At 44.8% G+C, this 12,500-nt stretch overlaps 1 protein-coding gene across 1 annotated transcript in view; it reads left to right on the top strand.

Annotated features, from left to right (window-relative positions):
- xdh (xanthine dehydrogenase) overlaps positions 1-12,500 on the top strand; it is a 24,893-nt gene that overhangs the window by 7,433 nt on the left and 4,960 nt on the right. The window contains exons 15-27 of the mRNA XM_030789605.1: positions 334-518; positions 872-1,046; positions 1,867-1,956; positions 2,328-2,497; positions 2,658-2,784; positions 6,726-6,845; positions 7,350-7,446; positions 7,571-7,695; positions 8,078-8,211; positions 8,371-8,458; positions 8,589-8,675; positions 8,806-8,997; positions 11,295-11,440. Coding sequence (XP_030645465.1) covers positions 334-518; positions 872-1,046; positions 1,867-1,956; positions 2,328-2,497; positions 2,658-2,784; positions 6,726-6,845; positions 7,350-7,446; positions 7,571-7,695; positions 8,078-8,211; positions 8,371-8,458; positions 8,589-8,675; positions 8,806-8,997; positions 11,295-11,440 — 1,736 coding nt within the window. The remainder of the gene's footprint in view (positions 1-333; positions 519-871; positions 1,047-1,866; positions 1,957-2,327; positions 2,498-2,657; positions 2,785-6,725; positions 6,846-7,349; positions 7,447-7,570; positions 7,696-8,077; positions 8,212-8,370; positions 8,459-8,588; positions 8,676-8,805; positions 8,998-11,294; positions 11,441-12,500) is intronic.

The raw sequence follows: 12,500 nt of genomic DNA, 5'->3' as shown, positions 1-12,500 counted from the left end.
AAAGCCGTAATCAGTCAAAAAATTCCCACTGTGACGCCTTGAGGAAATCTTAATGATTTCAGCTGGGAGATTCAAAAAGCCACATAAACCTATCTCACTCCTCTCCATTGGTAAAGCAGGGGTTCATCATCGTAAACTTCCACAAATAGTCTGTACAATGACAGAGCAACATGGGATAAAATTTTAAGGGGAAATATGTTGAACGTGGATACAATGTGTGAAGTCTTTAGGCAGTAACGTCAGTTGGAATAATTTGTTTTCTTTAACCTGTCTGTTAAACCCGTTAAATGTGATATGTTTCCATTACACTGACTCTGTAACTCTCTGGTCCAGGGCCAATACTTCTCTGCCTTTAAGCAATCTCCTCGTAGAGAGGACGACATCTCCATCGTTACCTGTGGGATGAACGTGGTATTCCAGGAGGGCTCGAACACGGTGAAAGATCTTCAGCTCAGTTATGGAGGCATGGCCCCCGTCACCATCCTGGCCAAAGACACGTCCAAGAAACTGATTGGAAGGTAGACCAGTGTAAAAAAAACCCAAACAAAACCCTGTCAAAACCATATCAACAGTAAAACAGCAGACGACTCCAGAAAAGGTATCAAGAGCATTAAAGCTGATGATCAACAGTAACTACGTTTGCAAATGGAGCATTTTAGAATTCCAGCCTGTGTATGAGGCAGTCAGTCTTTTACAGAAGGATCTGGGGGAGAGGGGGTCTCTAAATCATAAACCCTGATCTATTGTAATGGTAACTCTTTAGACTTGTCTCTGAGAGATAACATTAATGGAGCTTAATTTGAAATTATGAGTGTCTGTTTAAACCTTTTGTTACAGTGGAGCATAATACTGTCTTCTGTGTTTGCTCTAGACAGTGGACTGAGGAACTCCTGCAGGAGGCTTGCTCCTTATTGGCTGATGAGATGACCCTTGCTCCCTCCGCCCCCGGTGGGATGGTCACCTACAGATGCACTTTAACCATCAGTCTTTTCTTCAAGTTTTTCCTCACTGTCCAACAGAAACTGGCCCAGGATCTGAAGGAGAAGGTCCGTATACTTCTCCCATCAGTAGACATTAAGATAATTAAAATAACTATAGTGTGTGAATGTTCAGAATAAATGTTTTTTTTTTTTTTTTTTTTTTTTTTTACAACAGTGCAGTGAGTCCATTATGACAAAGTTTCCACAGGAGCAGATTATGAAAAACCCTCAAACTATCAGAACGTTCATGAAGCAATAATATGTTAGCACCAGGTTTTCTGCTGAGATTTTTTTCTTGCTGCTCCGGTGACTGGACAGAATTTATTTTACTAAACTTACCGGTCATGTTTCAATAACAGTCTATGTTACAAATGCAATTATAGTGTGCACCTAGGCTGAGGAAAGAATGACAACAACCTCAAATCAGTTTGACTCTTTAATGACCAGGAACGATTAAGCAAAACAAACAGTAACTATTTAGCAAATCCTCAACATTAACCGGTAAAATGTAGGTTGTTGCGAAACATCTGTAACCTGTAACATCTGTAGCCTGTTTCATAAAAAGGCGAGGCCTACATGGCATCAGACGTAGCCTATAGGCTGCCAGGTAACGTTTTGCTTTCTCCTTTTTTTTTGTTACGACTTCATCAAGTTCTCCACTTGTCCAACGTGTCTTTGCAGCTGCAATACACATGAGCTGATCACTCTCATACGTTTTGTATGAGGATTATTACCGGACATTTTGGTCGGAAAGTTTTTAAGTTGCCGTTTTTGCCTTAGAAATTTTACCAGCCAAAAACTGGTAATTACCAGCTAACGGAAACCCTGGTTTGCATTTCTGTGTGTTTTGTGTGTTTGTATAATGTGTGTGTGTGTGTGTGTATAGGGCATATGTGTGGAAGATGTCAGACCTGATTACATCAGCGCTACAGAGATTTTCCAGTCTGAAACTCCATCCAGTGTCCAGCTCTACCAGGTACACAAACACCGCTGTTTCTGGTTCCCTATAGGTGACTGGGGGCAGACAGACAGCTCAGTTAAAGTGCTTCGCTCAGGACAGAGCATGACAGCAGTACTCAAGCCCCAACGAAACAGTTAATGAGCATCGGTCTTTGGCATTATGATATGGTACAGTACAGTACAGTACAGTATATAAAAAAAAGTTTTGGACTTGCCGTAACTCTTGATTCAGTCTATAAAGACACACGTCTGCCTACAGGACCTGCAGTCACTGAGGGGTAGATCAGTAGGGGACCCTGGCAGTAGAGGGTTGAATGGAGCAGAGTTGAATGGTCAGAATGGCCAGAGCGTTTGGATGGTGACGGTAACAGCTTCGGGTGTTTGCAGGCGGTGCCTCCTGGGCAGAGCAGCGACGACGTGGTCGGCCGTCCCATCATGCACCTGTCTGCCCTGAAGCAAGCCACGGGAGAGGCGATGTACTGTGATGACATCCCCTGCTATGAGAATGAACTCCATCTGGCACTGGTCACCAGCACCAAGGCACACGCCTACATCAAGTTAGTGATTGCAATTAATTATGCATTATTATTATTATTACTATTCTTCTTCTTCTTCTTCTTCTTCTTATTAGTAGTAGTAGTATAGCATTTAAGCAACTGGTTATATTAAATTGGATTTGTGTAATATGTATTTATTGACTGATTCTTTTTATGCCAGGTCTATTGATGTAACGGATGCCATGGCCATGCCTGGAGTTGTGTCGTTTATTTCCGCCGAAGACGTTGCCGGTAGCAACATGACGGGACCCGCGGTCTGCGATGAGACCGTCCTCGCAGACAAAATGGTGACTATTCACGCTGTTCTAGCTGTTCTCTCTGTGTGAATCCACGCAACGTGTACACGTGCAATGACGTCACATGTTTTATTCGAAAAGGTGTGTGTCTGTGCGCGTGCATGTATGTGCGCGTTCCTTAAGTTGTCAGTTAATCTTTCTTCTGTGAATTAGCATCTGCTTAACAGACGTTAAACTGGAAAGTGAACTGGATTATGTATTTTTAAGAGCAGTAAACGTTGGTGGGGTGGGGAGCCTTTCTCCTTCTCGCAGTAGGCGATTTGTAGGGGGGGGGGTGAGGGGGGATGCCATCCCCCTCGTTAGCAAAATGACCAAAATGCATCCCCTATGTTAACCTGCCATCCCCCTATATACTCTATAGAGAGGTGTCAGTGACCACTGGGCCACTCCCCCCTGTAAAAAAATAACGAATCACCCACTGCCTCCTCGTGTACTTTCCGCTGTGGGCTCTGGGTTTTACGTCTGAGAGAAGGAGAGAGGAGGAGTGTGACACTGGGAAGCAGGTCACTCTTGTGACTTCCTGCCAGAGATCTGCCGCCCCCCCCCCCCCCCCCCCCCCGCCCCTGTGTGGAAGCCCCTCACATGCGTCTCACTTGACCAGAGTCTCCGTCTTCTTCACACTTCGTTTTCTTTTTCTTTTCTTCTCTTTTTTTTTTTTTTTTAACCGTGTTAGGGCCACTGAATACCAGTTTAAACGTTATCCCAACATGAAGAGAAGGGATGTAGTTGAAGCGTATTTCATCATTTAAAAATATTCTAGATCACAATATAAAAACACTTGAATGAGAAATTTGAAAGAGAACTGTGATCAAAATTAGAGAACACTTTGGAGTACTTCATAGTTATCTGTCACCTGGTGCTAATTTCTTTAATTGTCTGGCAAACCCTATTTATCTGGCAACACTCGTAATCATTCTGCAAGATGGCGAGCCGCTCCAAGGTGACCTAAACCCTGGGACAGCAGGTTGTTCAGATGAAGGCCGAAGGGATGACCCTTTCAGCCACTGCAAGTCAAGTTGGTCGTTCCAAGAGCGTGATTTCTGGAATGTTGAAGCTTTACAGTGACACTAATTCATTCAAGTCCCCGAAAAATGCTGGTCGCCCACGTAAGACAAGTGCACGAGAGAACGGGACGATACGGAGACTCTCGATGGGGAATCGTTCAACACCACAGCTGGAACTGCTCACCAGTTAGGGGCTGAACAGGGCAAGATTCTGTGTCGGCATACAGCGTCTCGCTGTCTGAGTGAATTCGGACCGAAAGTCCACTCCGCAGCAACCAAGCCTCTCATCAGCAGAAAGGATCAAAAGGCTCGATTCACCTTTGCTTAGGATGCGTGGTGTGTGGATGGAGGAGAACTGGTCCAAAGTTCACTTTAGTGATGAGAACAAGTTTAATTTAGTTGGGTCAGATGGGAAACATTATGTTCGGCGTCGAACTGGGGAAAGACTGAACCCAAAGTGTGTGAAGAAGTCAGTTAAGTTTGGAGGGGGAACTGTCATGGTTTGGGGGATGTTCTCTGCAGCAGGATTTGGGCCTCTCATGCAGCTGCATGGCAAGGTGAATGCTGATGTTTATCGGAACCTCCTTCTACAACACACGGTTCCTTCCCTCCAAGCATCTCCCAATCAGCCCGTAATTTTTATGCAAGACGGTGCCCCTTGTCACACTGCAAAACGGGTAAAGCACTTCCTTGAAGCTGAGAACACTGAAATAATGAAATGGCCAGCCCAGAGTCCTGATCTGAACCCCATCAGGAATCTCTGGAAGATCACTGGTGACAAAGTCATGGCTAAGAAACCCACTACAGTTACCGAACTGAGACTGGAAGCGCCTGGAAGAGGAGTGGAACAAGGTCAAACCAGAGCAGTGTGAGAAATTGGTTATGTCCTGCGGTCGCAGATGTGCTGAAGTCATTCAAAGCCAGGGCCTCTACACTTCCTACTATTTTTGAAAGCTGTAACCATCAAAAAATTTCATTTGTACGCTTCTTTTCTGCTACAATGGTTAGTGTTCTCTAATTTCGATCACTGTATTTTCCACATTATAAAGGTTTTTTGTTGAATTGCTTTGGTTATTTTGAAAAACACGCTAGTAGAACAGTGGTATACCCACAGCTAATATTCCTTCAAATTTTGAGCGATAAAGGTCACCAATATTTGAGAAAAAATGAAGTATTGATGAATCGTTCTCTAATTTTGATCACCACTGTATGTTAGCAAAGGCTTGACAGGGTTAAACTGCTTTTAGTGTTTGGTTTTTTTTTTTTTTACTTTAGCATCAATAATCAGAGCGGTTCTCACCCACACGTATTCCATTAACATCTACTAACATGTCCCTTATGGAGTTACATATACAAGAGTAGGTAGGACTGTGGAGAGAGAGAGAGAGAGAGAGAGAGAGAGAGAGAGAGAGAGAATTTTTTTTGTATCTTTGGACAAAATCTCAGGTATGCATCTTTGATAAAGTTCCTTACATGCAGTGAGATTTACCAAACCAAGATTCATAACACATATAACACTGTATAACAGTGGATTCAATTTGCAGTCATCCTTATCACAAAGCCCTCCATAACCGGGTCCTCCCCCACCTCACTGACCTGCTACCTCACTGACCTGCTCCATAACTGACCTGCTCCGTCACCACACTCCTTACCGCAGCCTCCGTTCCTCCGGTGCCAAACTCCTGTCTGCACCGTGCAGGACCAAGCACTGGACCTGGGACGGCAGAGCTTTCTCCGCAGTAGCCTCTCGAATTCCCTCCCCCAAGCACATCCGAGACCACACCCCGAGCTGTCCACGTTCAAATCACTTCTCAAATCTCACCTCTTCAGAATCGCTTTTAAAGACCACACCGAGCTGTCCACGTTCAAATCGCTTCTCAAATCTCACCTCTTCAGAATCGCTTTTAAAGACCACACCGAGCTGTCCACGTTCAAATCGCTTCTCAAATCTCACCTCTTCAGAATCGCTTTTAAAGACCGCACCCAGCTGTCCACGTTCAAATCGCTTCTCAAATCTCACCTCTCAAATCTTACCTCTCAAATCTCACCTCTTCAGAATCGCTTTTAAAGACCGCACCGAGCTGTCCATGTTCAAATCGCTTCTCAAATCTCACCTCTTCAGAATCGCTTTTAAAGACTGCACCGAGCTGTCCACCTTCAAATCGCTTCTCAAATCTCACCTCTTCAGAATCGCTTTTAAAGACTGCACCGAGCTGCCCACGTTCAAATCGCTTCTCAAATCTCACCTCTTCAGAATCGCTTTTAAAGACTGCACCGAGCTGTCCACGTTCAAATCGCTTCTCAAATCTCACCTCTTCAGAATCGCTTTTAAAGACTGCACCGAGCTGCCCACGTTCAAATCGCTTCTCAAATCTCACCTCTTCAGAATCGCTTTTAAAGACTGCACCGAGCTGCCCACGTTCAAATCGCTTCTCAAATCTCACCTCTTCAGAATCGCTTTTAAAGACTGCACCGAGCTGCCCACGTTCAAATCGCTTCTCAAATCTCACCTCTTCAGAATCGCTTTTAAAGACTGCACCGAGCTGTCCATGTTCAAATCGCTTCTCAAATCTCACCTCTCAAATCTTACCTCTCAAATCTCACTTCTTCAGAATCGCTTTTAATGTGTGATTAATGCTGTGTGTTATATCCTTCTTAGTATACTGTTTCTTATGACTATTATATGCATGTAAAGCACCTCTGAGTACCCTTAAAAGTGCTCTATAAGTAAAATGCATCATTATTATTATTATTATTATTATTATTATTATTACTAACCCTTTGTATATTGAATTATGTCAGTGTTTCATGAGACTTGGGGTAGGTGTGACGAGAGATCCGTGAATGAGCACATGACTGACTGTGAGGACTGAGCACAGAGTCATGGTGATACTTCTCTCCTCAGTGCTTTGTCTCTCTCTGTTTCAGGTCACATGTGTGGGTCACATAGTGGGAGCGATTGTGGCAGACACACAGGCTCATGCTCAGAGAGCTTCCAAAGCAGTCAAGATCTCATACGAAGAGCTCAAACCAGTCGTCACCATCCAGGTGTGTGTGTGTGTGTGTGTGTGTGTGTGTACATTAGAAATTAAAAGCTCCAGTAGGCAGTACTTAGTCATATATTGTTATTATCAGTAACATAAAAATGTAGTCATAAAAACATTTGTTCTCTTATTTTAAAAAACATGGTGTAAGATTTTAACATTCCATCCAAGAAGATTCCACCTTCACCGATAAATCTTCATTTCACAGGTGTGTATTAGTTGATTCTGCCCGTGTGTGTATATGTGTGTGTATGTGTGTGTGTGTGTGTGTGTGTGTGTGTATGTGTGAGAGAGAGAGAGAGAGAGAGAAAGATAAAAAAGAGAGAAAATGAACCTTGACAGGAAACATCTGCCCTGTCAGCATTACAGAGCTGTGTTATTCAAGAGCTGTTTTGAAATCTCCCTCAACTGAGAAAAAAAAAAGAAAGAAAAAGTGGAAAACAAATTGGATAAGATCAACGAGTTATCTAAACTGCTCATGCATGATGCTGGATATATCTTTCTGCAGGAAGCGATTGAGAACGAATCCTTTTATGAGCCTGTGAGAACTCTGCAGAGGGGAGATGTTGCACAAGGATTTAGAGAATCAGACCACATTTTACAAGGTAACATATCCCTAATTTATTCATATTTGTAGTACCAGATCATGTTTGGATTTGAATACTTTGAGTGAGGACACGCCCACTCTGTCGTGATTGGTCAGAGCTGACGCATCGTTTGATATGACAGGAGAGATGCACATTGGTGGTCAAGAACATTTCTACTTGGAGACCAACTGCACACTGGCTGTGCCCAAAGGAGAGGATGGAGAGATGGAACTGTTTGTGTCGACACAGTCAGCCTCAAAGACACAAGTAAATCCACCACCTCACCAGTTCTTATCACTGACTTATCACTGACTCTTAGACTCCCAGTTGAGTTTCACCAGATCAAAAGAGAGTTCTAAGGGTATGGAGGTGTCAAGCACAAAAAGAATCACATCATGAAAAATGCCCACCATTTTTTTTTTTAATCAAGCCCTCAGCACAATAAATTTATGTAATTCATTAAGTGGGTGCTCAGAGAATCTTTGATGCTCTCCCAGAAACAAACCTCAATAACCAAATCTCGTGCAAACGGCATCAAAATTCAGAACCCATTAAGCTTTTATCCTCTCTTAAGAAGACCCGTGAGTTACACACCGACCCCCCCCCCCCCCCCCCCGTTTCATTTCTGTTTTTGTGTTTTTGATGGCAGTCCCTGGTGGCCAAAGCCCTGGGTGTGCCAGCCAGCAGGATCGTCTGCAGGGTGAAGAGGATGGGGGGGGGATTCGGAGGGAAGGAGAGCAGGAGCACCATCCTGTCCACGGTGGTCGCCGTGGCCGCACAAAAGTAAGGGGCCAATCAAATTAAAGATGGAAATGAGCCCGATGACAGATTTACTGACTCGGGCGATCTGACTGCTCTGACCGCTCAGGAGTTATGCCATTCGAGAATCGTTGGGATTCAGAATATGCGAATTGTCTTTTTTTTTCTTTTCCCCCCCGTAAGGGTGAAAAGACCAGTACGTTGCATGTTGGATCGCGATGAAGACATGTTAGTTTCAGGGGGCCGACACCCGTTTTTCGGACGTTACAAGGTGAGACCTTTGGTGTGGTGAGTATTAACCAGCACCCACTAATCCACTATAGCCAGGTTTCATTCACCCTTCACCTGTAAATAACCTGCTTCAGTTTGTCACAGTTTCTCTTTATTCATGGTTTGTCCAGGTGGGATACATGAAGAATGGCAGAGTTAAGGCTCTTGAAGTGACCTACTATAGCAATGCAGGAAACTCCATGGACCTGTCACTATCAGTGAGTTTCAGTTCTTCAATGAGCGCTGTTTGCTCAAGAGTTCCTCCTAGTGGACTCTTAGACACATTGCAAGGAATTCGCCTTCACCATGAGTCGGATCAAACAGCAAGTTGTTCTGACCATTTTGTAGATCATGGAGCGTGCTCTGTTCCACATGGAGAATTCCTATAATATTCCGAACATCCGAGGAACTGGATACATGTGCAAAACCAACCTGCCGTCCAACACGGCGTTCCGTGGATTCGGTGGCCCTCAGGGAATGATGGTGGCGGAGAGCTGGATGACTGATGTGGCTCTGAGCTGCAGATTACCTGCTGAGGAGGTTTCATGTCTAGCTTTCTTATTTTTATGCCCTTCTCTCTCTCTCTCTCTCGCTCTCTCTCTCTCTCTCTCTCTCTCCCTCTCTCTCTCCCTCTCCCTCTCCCTCTCTCTCTCCCTCTCCCTCTCGCTCTCTCTCTCTCTCTCTCTTTCTCTCTCTCTCATTCGTAATCATCATCATCATCATCATGACTGTACAGTGTTTTTTTTAAACACAGTTTGTAAAGTGCGTTACAGAGGATAGCAGTTTTAATTGGATTTTAAACAGAGAAATGAGAGAAAGAAAAATGTAAAAAACTCATATAACACATTAAAGACAAAGGACCAGGAAATTAAAAAGACATTTAAATGAAAAAAAAAACTTAATTTAAAACAGCACCTAGTTAAATTCAATATTAAACAAGTATGTTTTAAAGTTATTTTTAATAGGGCTTAGTGAATCCTTAGCTATGAAGTTTTCTGGTGTGACTTCACAGTTTTGAGCCATAGAAACTAAAAGCTGACTCCTCCCTATTTAGCTGGGTTTTGGGAATGACCAACAGACTGATCTCTTGGCTGATCAGAAAGATCTGGATAGAATATGTCTTACAGTTACATCACTAAGGGAGAGAAGAGCAAGTCTGGAGGACATGTAAAAACTAACAAGAGAATTTTAAGAAACGAATTGTAAAAGAAACAGGTAACCCCTGAAGAGATTTAAGTGCAGATGTGATGTCGTCTCTTGTTCATATTCTGGCAGCAGCATTTTGAACCTGTAAATCTGTAACGGTGCTGTCAGATAGGCCAGATAGAGGAGCATTACTGTAGTCCAGTCTGCTTGACACAAAAGCAGGAATGAGTTTCTCTCTGTTGGCATCAGTTACCACATCACAGGCTTTAGAGATATTACAGAGGTGATAAAACACTGTTTTGCAGATGTTGCTGATGTGCGTTTTCAAACTAAGATCACTATCAAAAGCATTGAGAGATTCTTACTGTGGTTTCTGGCCTTCAGGGACAAAGAATCCAGCTATACTGACATCTCTTCCCTCTGTGACCCCTTCATCCCCAGTATTTACTTTATTTGAATTTTATTTAGTTTCAGAGACATTCACTGGTTGGTTATCTATGCATTAAAGCAGGGAGCTGACAGACCTGTTGGCATGAAGTGCCAGAGACCAGTAAAGCCGTGTGTCATCTGCATATTGATAAAAAGAAATGTTTTGTTTATATAATTTTACTCTTAACTCCCAGATCCTTTAAAGCCTTCAGTGCTGCGGTGGATCTATAAGCCAGAATGAAATTTTCTGTTAAGATGATTTGAATAGTCAGTCTTTAAGATGGAATGACACCGCTTAGTTATTCTTGCAAAGAGAAGGAAGATTGGAGACTGATGTATCGTAATTAAGAACTGTGGAGTGAAGGTTTCTTGCCTGGTTAGACGCTGCAGCCTCTATTCACAGCACCCTGATGAAAGCTGTGTAAAATGGTGTGGTCCATGGCGTGACCGTCTTTACGAGTGGTACCTGACACATACTGCATAAAATCAAAGGAGTTCAGTGGCTTTGTAAATTCAGTAGATATGGGGTCTGTGGGTGTGGATCCACAGTATTGTCACAGTTTAGTCAGGTTTCTGTGAGGAAAAGGAGAATCTACTACATGATTTTCAGTTGGCTGGCAAGCGACAAAAGACTTGTTCTTCAAAGACCACACCTTCAGCACTGCACAGTTTGAGAAACTGGGGATATGCCTGTTCACCATTACTTCAGTTCTCCGTGATTAAGCTGATCAGAGTTGTTCTTTGGTTTATTGCCAAGTTATCCATGCCGGCCAGCTGTCGCAAACTGCAGGAGTATTCTGAAAAGCTTCACGGTTATCCTGACGTCAGCTGAGATCAGTAGCAGAGCAGACTGTGTGCACAAGCAGTGAAGGAGAAGAAGAGGAGAGGAGATCTTGCTGTGAGATGCATGTCCAGTCTGGACAATCCCTCTCCCACTTCTATTGTCTGATGTCTCAGTGTACTGACTGAGCTTACAATCATCATTTACAAGCTGTCAATCAAAACGCTGGAATCCGCACACCTCAAAATGAAGTAAAAAAAAGGCAACAGGAGCATAGAATAACATTTGTGTGTGTTTATCAGGTCCTATTGGGAACAGATTCAGACTGAAGTCAGATTAGACAGCAAATGGACTAATGCGAGATGAATCGAATCATCACTGACGTGTGTGGACTGGTTTTCAGGATTCCTGTTTCAAACAGAAACATCTATGTTTGTCTAAAAATCTGGTTTTCCCCTCTCCCTCCCCCTCCCCCCAACAGGTGCGGAAGCTGAACATGTACAAACAGGGTGACGTGACGCCTTTTAACCAGGTGCTGGAGCAGTTTACCATAGACCGGTGCTGGGAGGAGTGTGTGGCTCTCTCAAACTTCAGCCAGCGCAAAGCTGCTGTAGATCAGTACAACAAGTGAGAACTTTTCAATCACCTCTCTTCACGCCCTTCACCCTCAGTCACCTCTCCTCACACCCTTCACCCTCAGTCACCTCTCCTCACACCCTTCACCCTCAGTCACCTCTCCTCACGCCCTTCACCCTCATTCACCTCTCCTCACGCCCTTCACCCTCAGTCACCTCTCCTCACACCCTTCACCCTCAGTCACCTCTCCTCACACCCTTCACTCTCAGTCACTTCTCCTCACGCCCTTCACCCTCATTCACCTCTCCTCACGCCCTTCACCCTCAGTCACCTCTCTTCACGCCCTTCACCCTCAGTCACCTCTCCTCACGCCCTTCACCCTCAGTCACCTCTCCTCACACCCTTCACCCTCAGTCACCTCTCCTCACACCCTTCACTCTCAGTCACCTCTCCTCACGCCCTTCACCCTCATTCACCTCTCCTCACGCCCTTCACTCTCAGTCACCTCTCCTCACACCCTTCACCCTCAGTCACCTCTCCTCACACCCTTCACCCTCAGTCACCTCTCTTCACGCCCTTCACCCTCAGTCACCTCTCCTCACGCCCTTCACCCTCAGTCACCTCTCCTCACACCCTTCACCCTCAGTCACCTCTCCTCACGCCCTTCACTCTCAGTCACCTCTCCTCACGCCCTTCACCCTCATTCACCTCTCCTCACGCCCTTCACCCTCAGTCACCTCTCCTCACGCCCTTCACTCTCAGTCACCTCTCCTCACACCCCTCACCCTCAGTCACCTCTCCTCACACCCTTCACCCTCAGTCACCTCTCCTCACACCCTTCACTCTCAGTCACCTCTCCTCACACCCTTCACCCTCAGTCACCTCTCCTCACGCCCTTCACCCTCATTCACCTCTCTTCACACCCTTCACCCTCAGTCACCTCTCCTCACACCCTCAGTCACCTCTCCTCACACCCCTCACCCTCAGTCACCTCTCCTCACACCCTTCACCCTCAGTCACCTCTCCTCACACCCTTCACTCTCAGTCACCTCTCCTCACACCCTTCACCCTCAGTCACCTCTCCTCACGCCCTTCACCCTCATTCACCTCT

This window comes from Chanos chanos, chromosome 1, assembly GCF_902362185.1.
Source record: "Chanos chanos chromosome 1, fChaCha1.1, whole genome shotgun sequence".
NCBI lineage: Eukaryota > Metazoa > Chordata > Actinopteri > Gonorynchiformes > Chanidae > Chanos > Chanos chanos.
The sequence above is the reverse complement of the archived record's forward strand: the minus strand, read 5'-3'. Positions and strand labels throughout refer to the sequence as shown.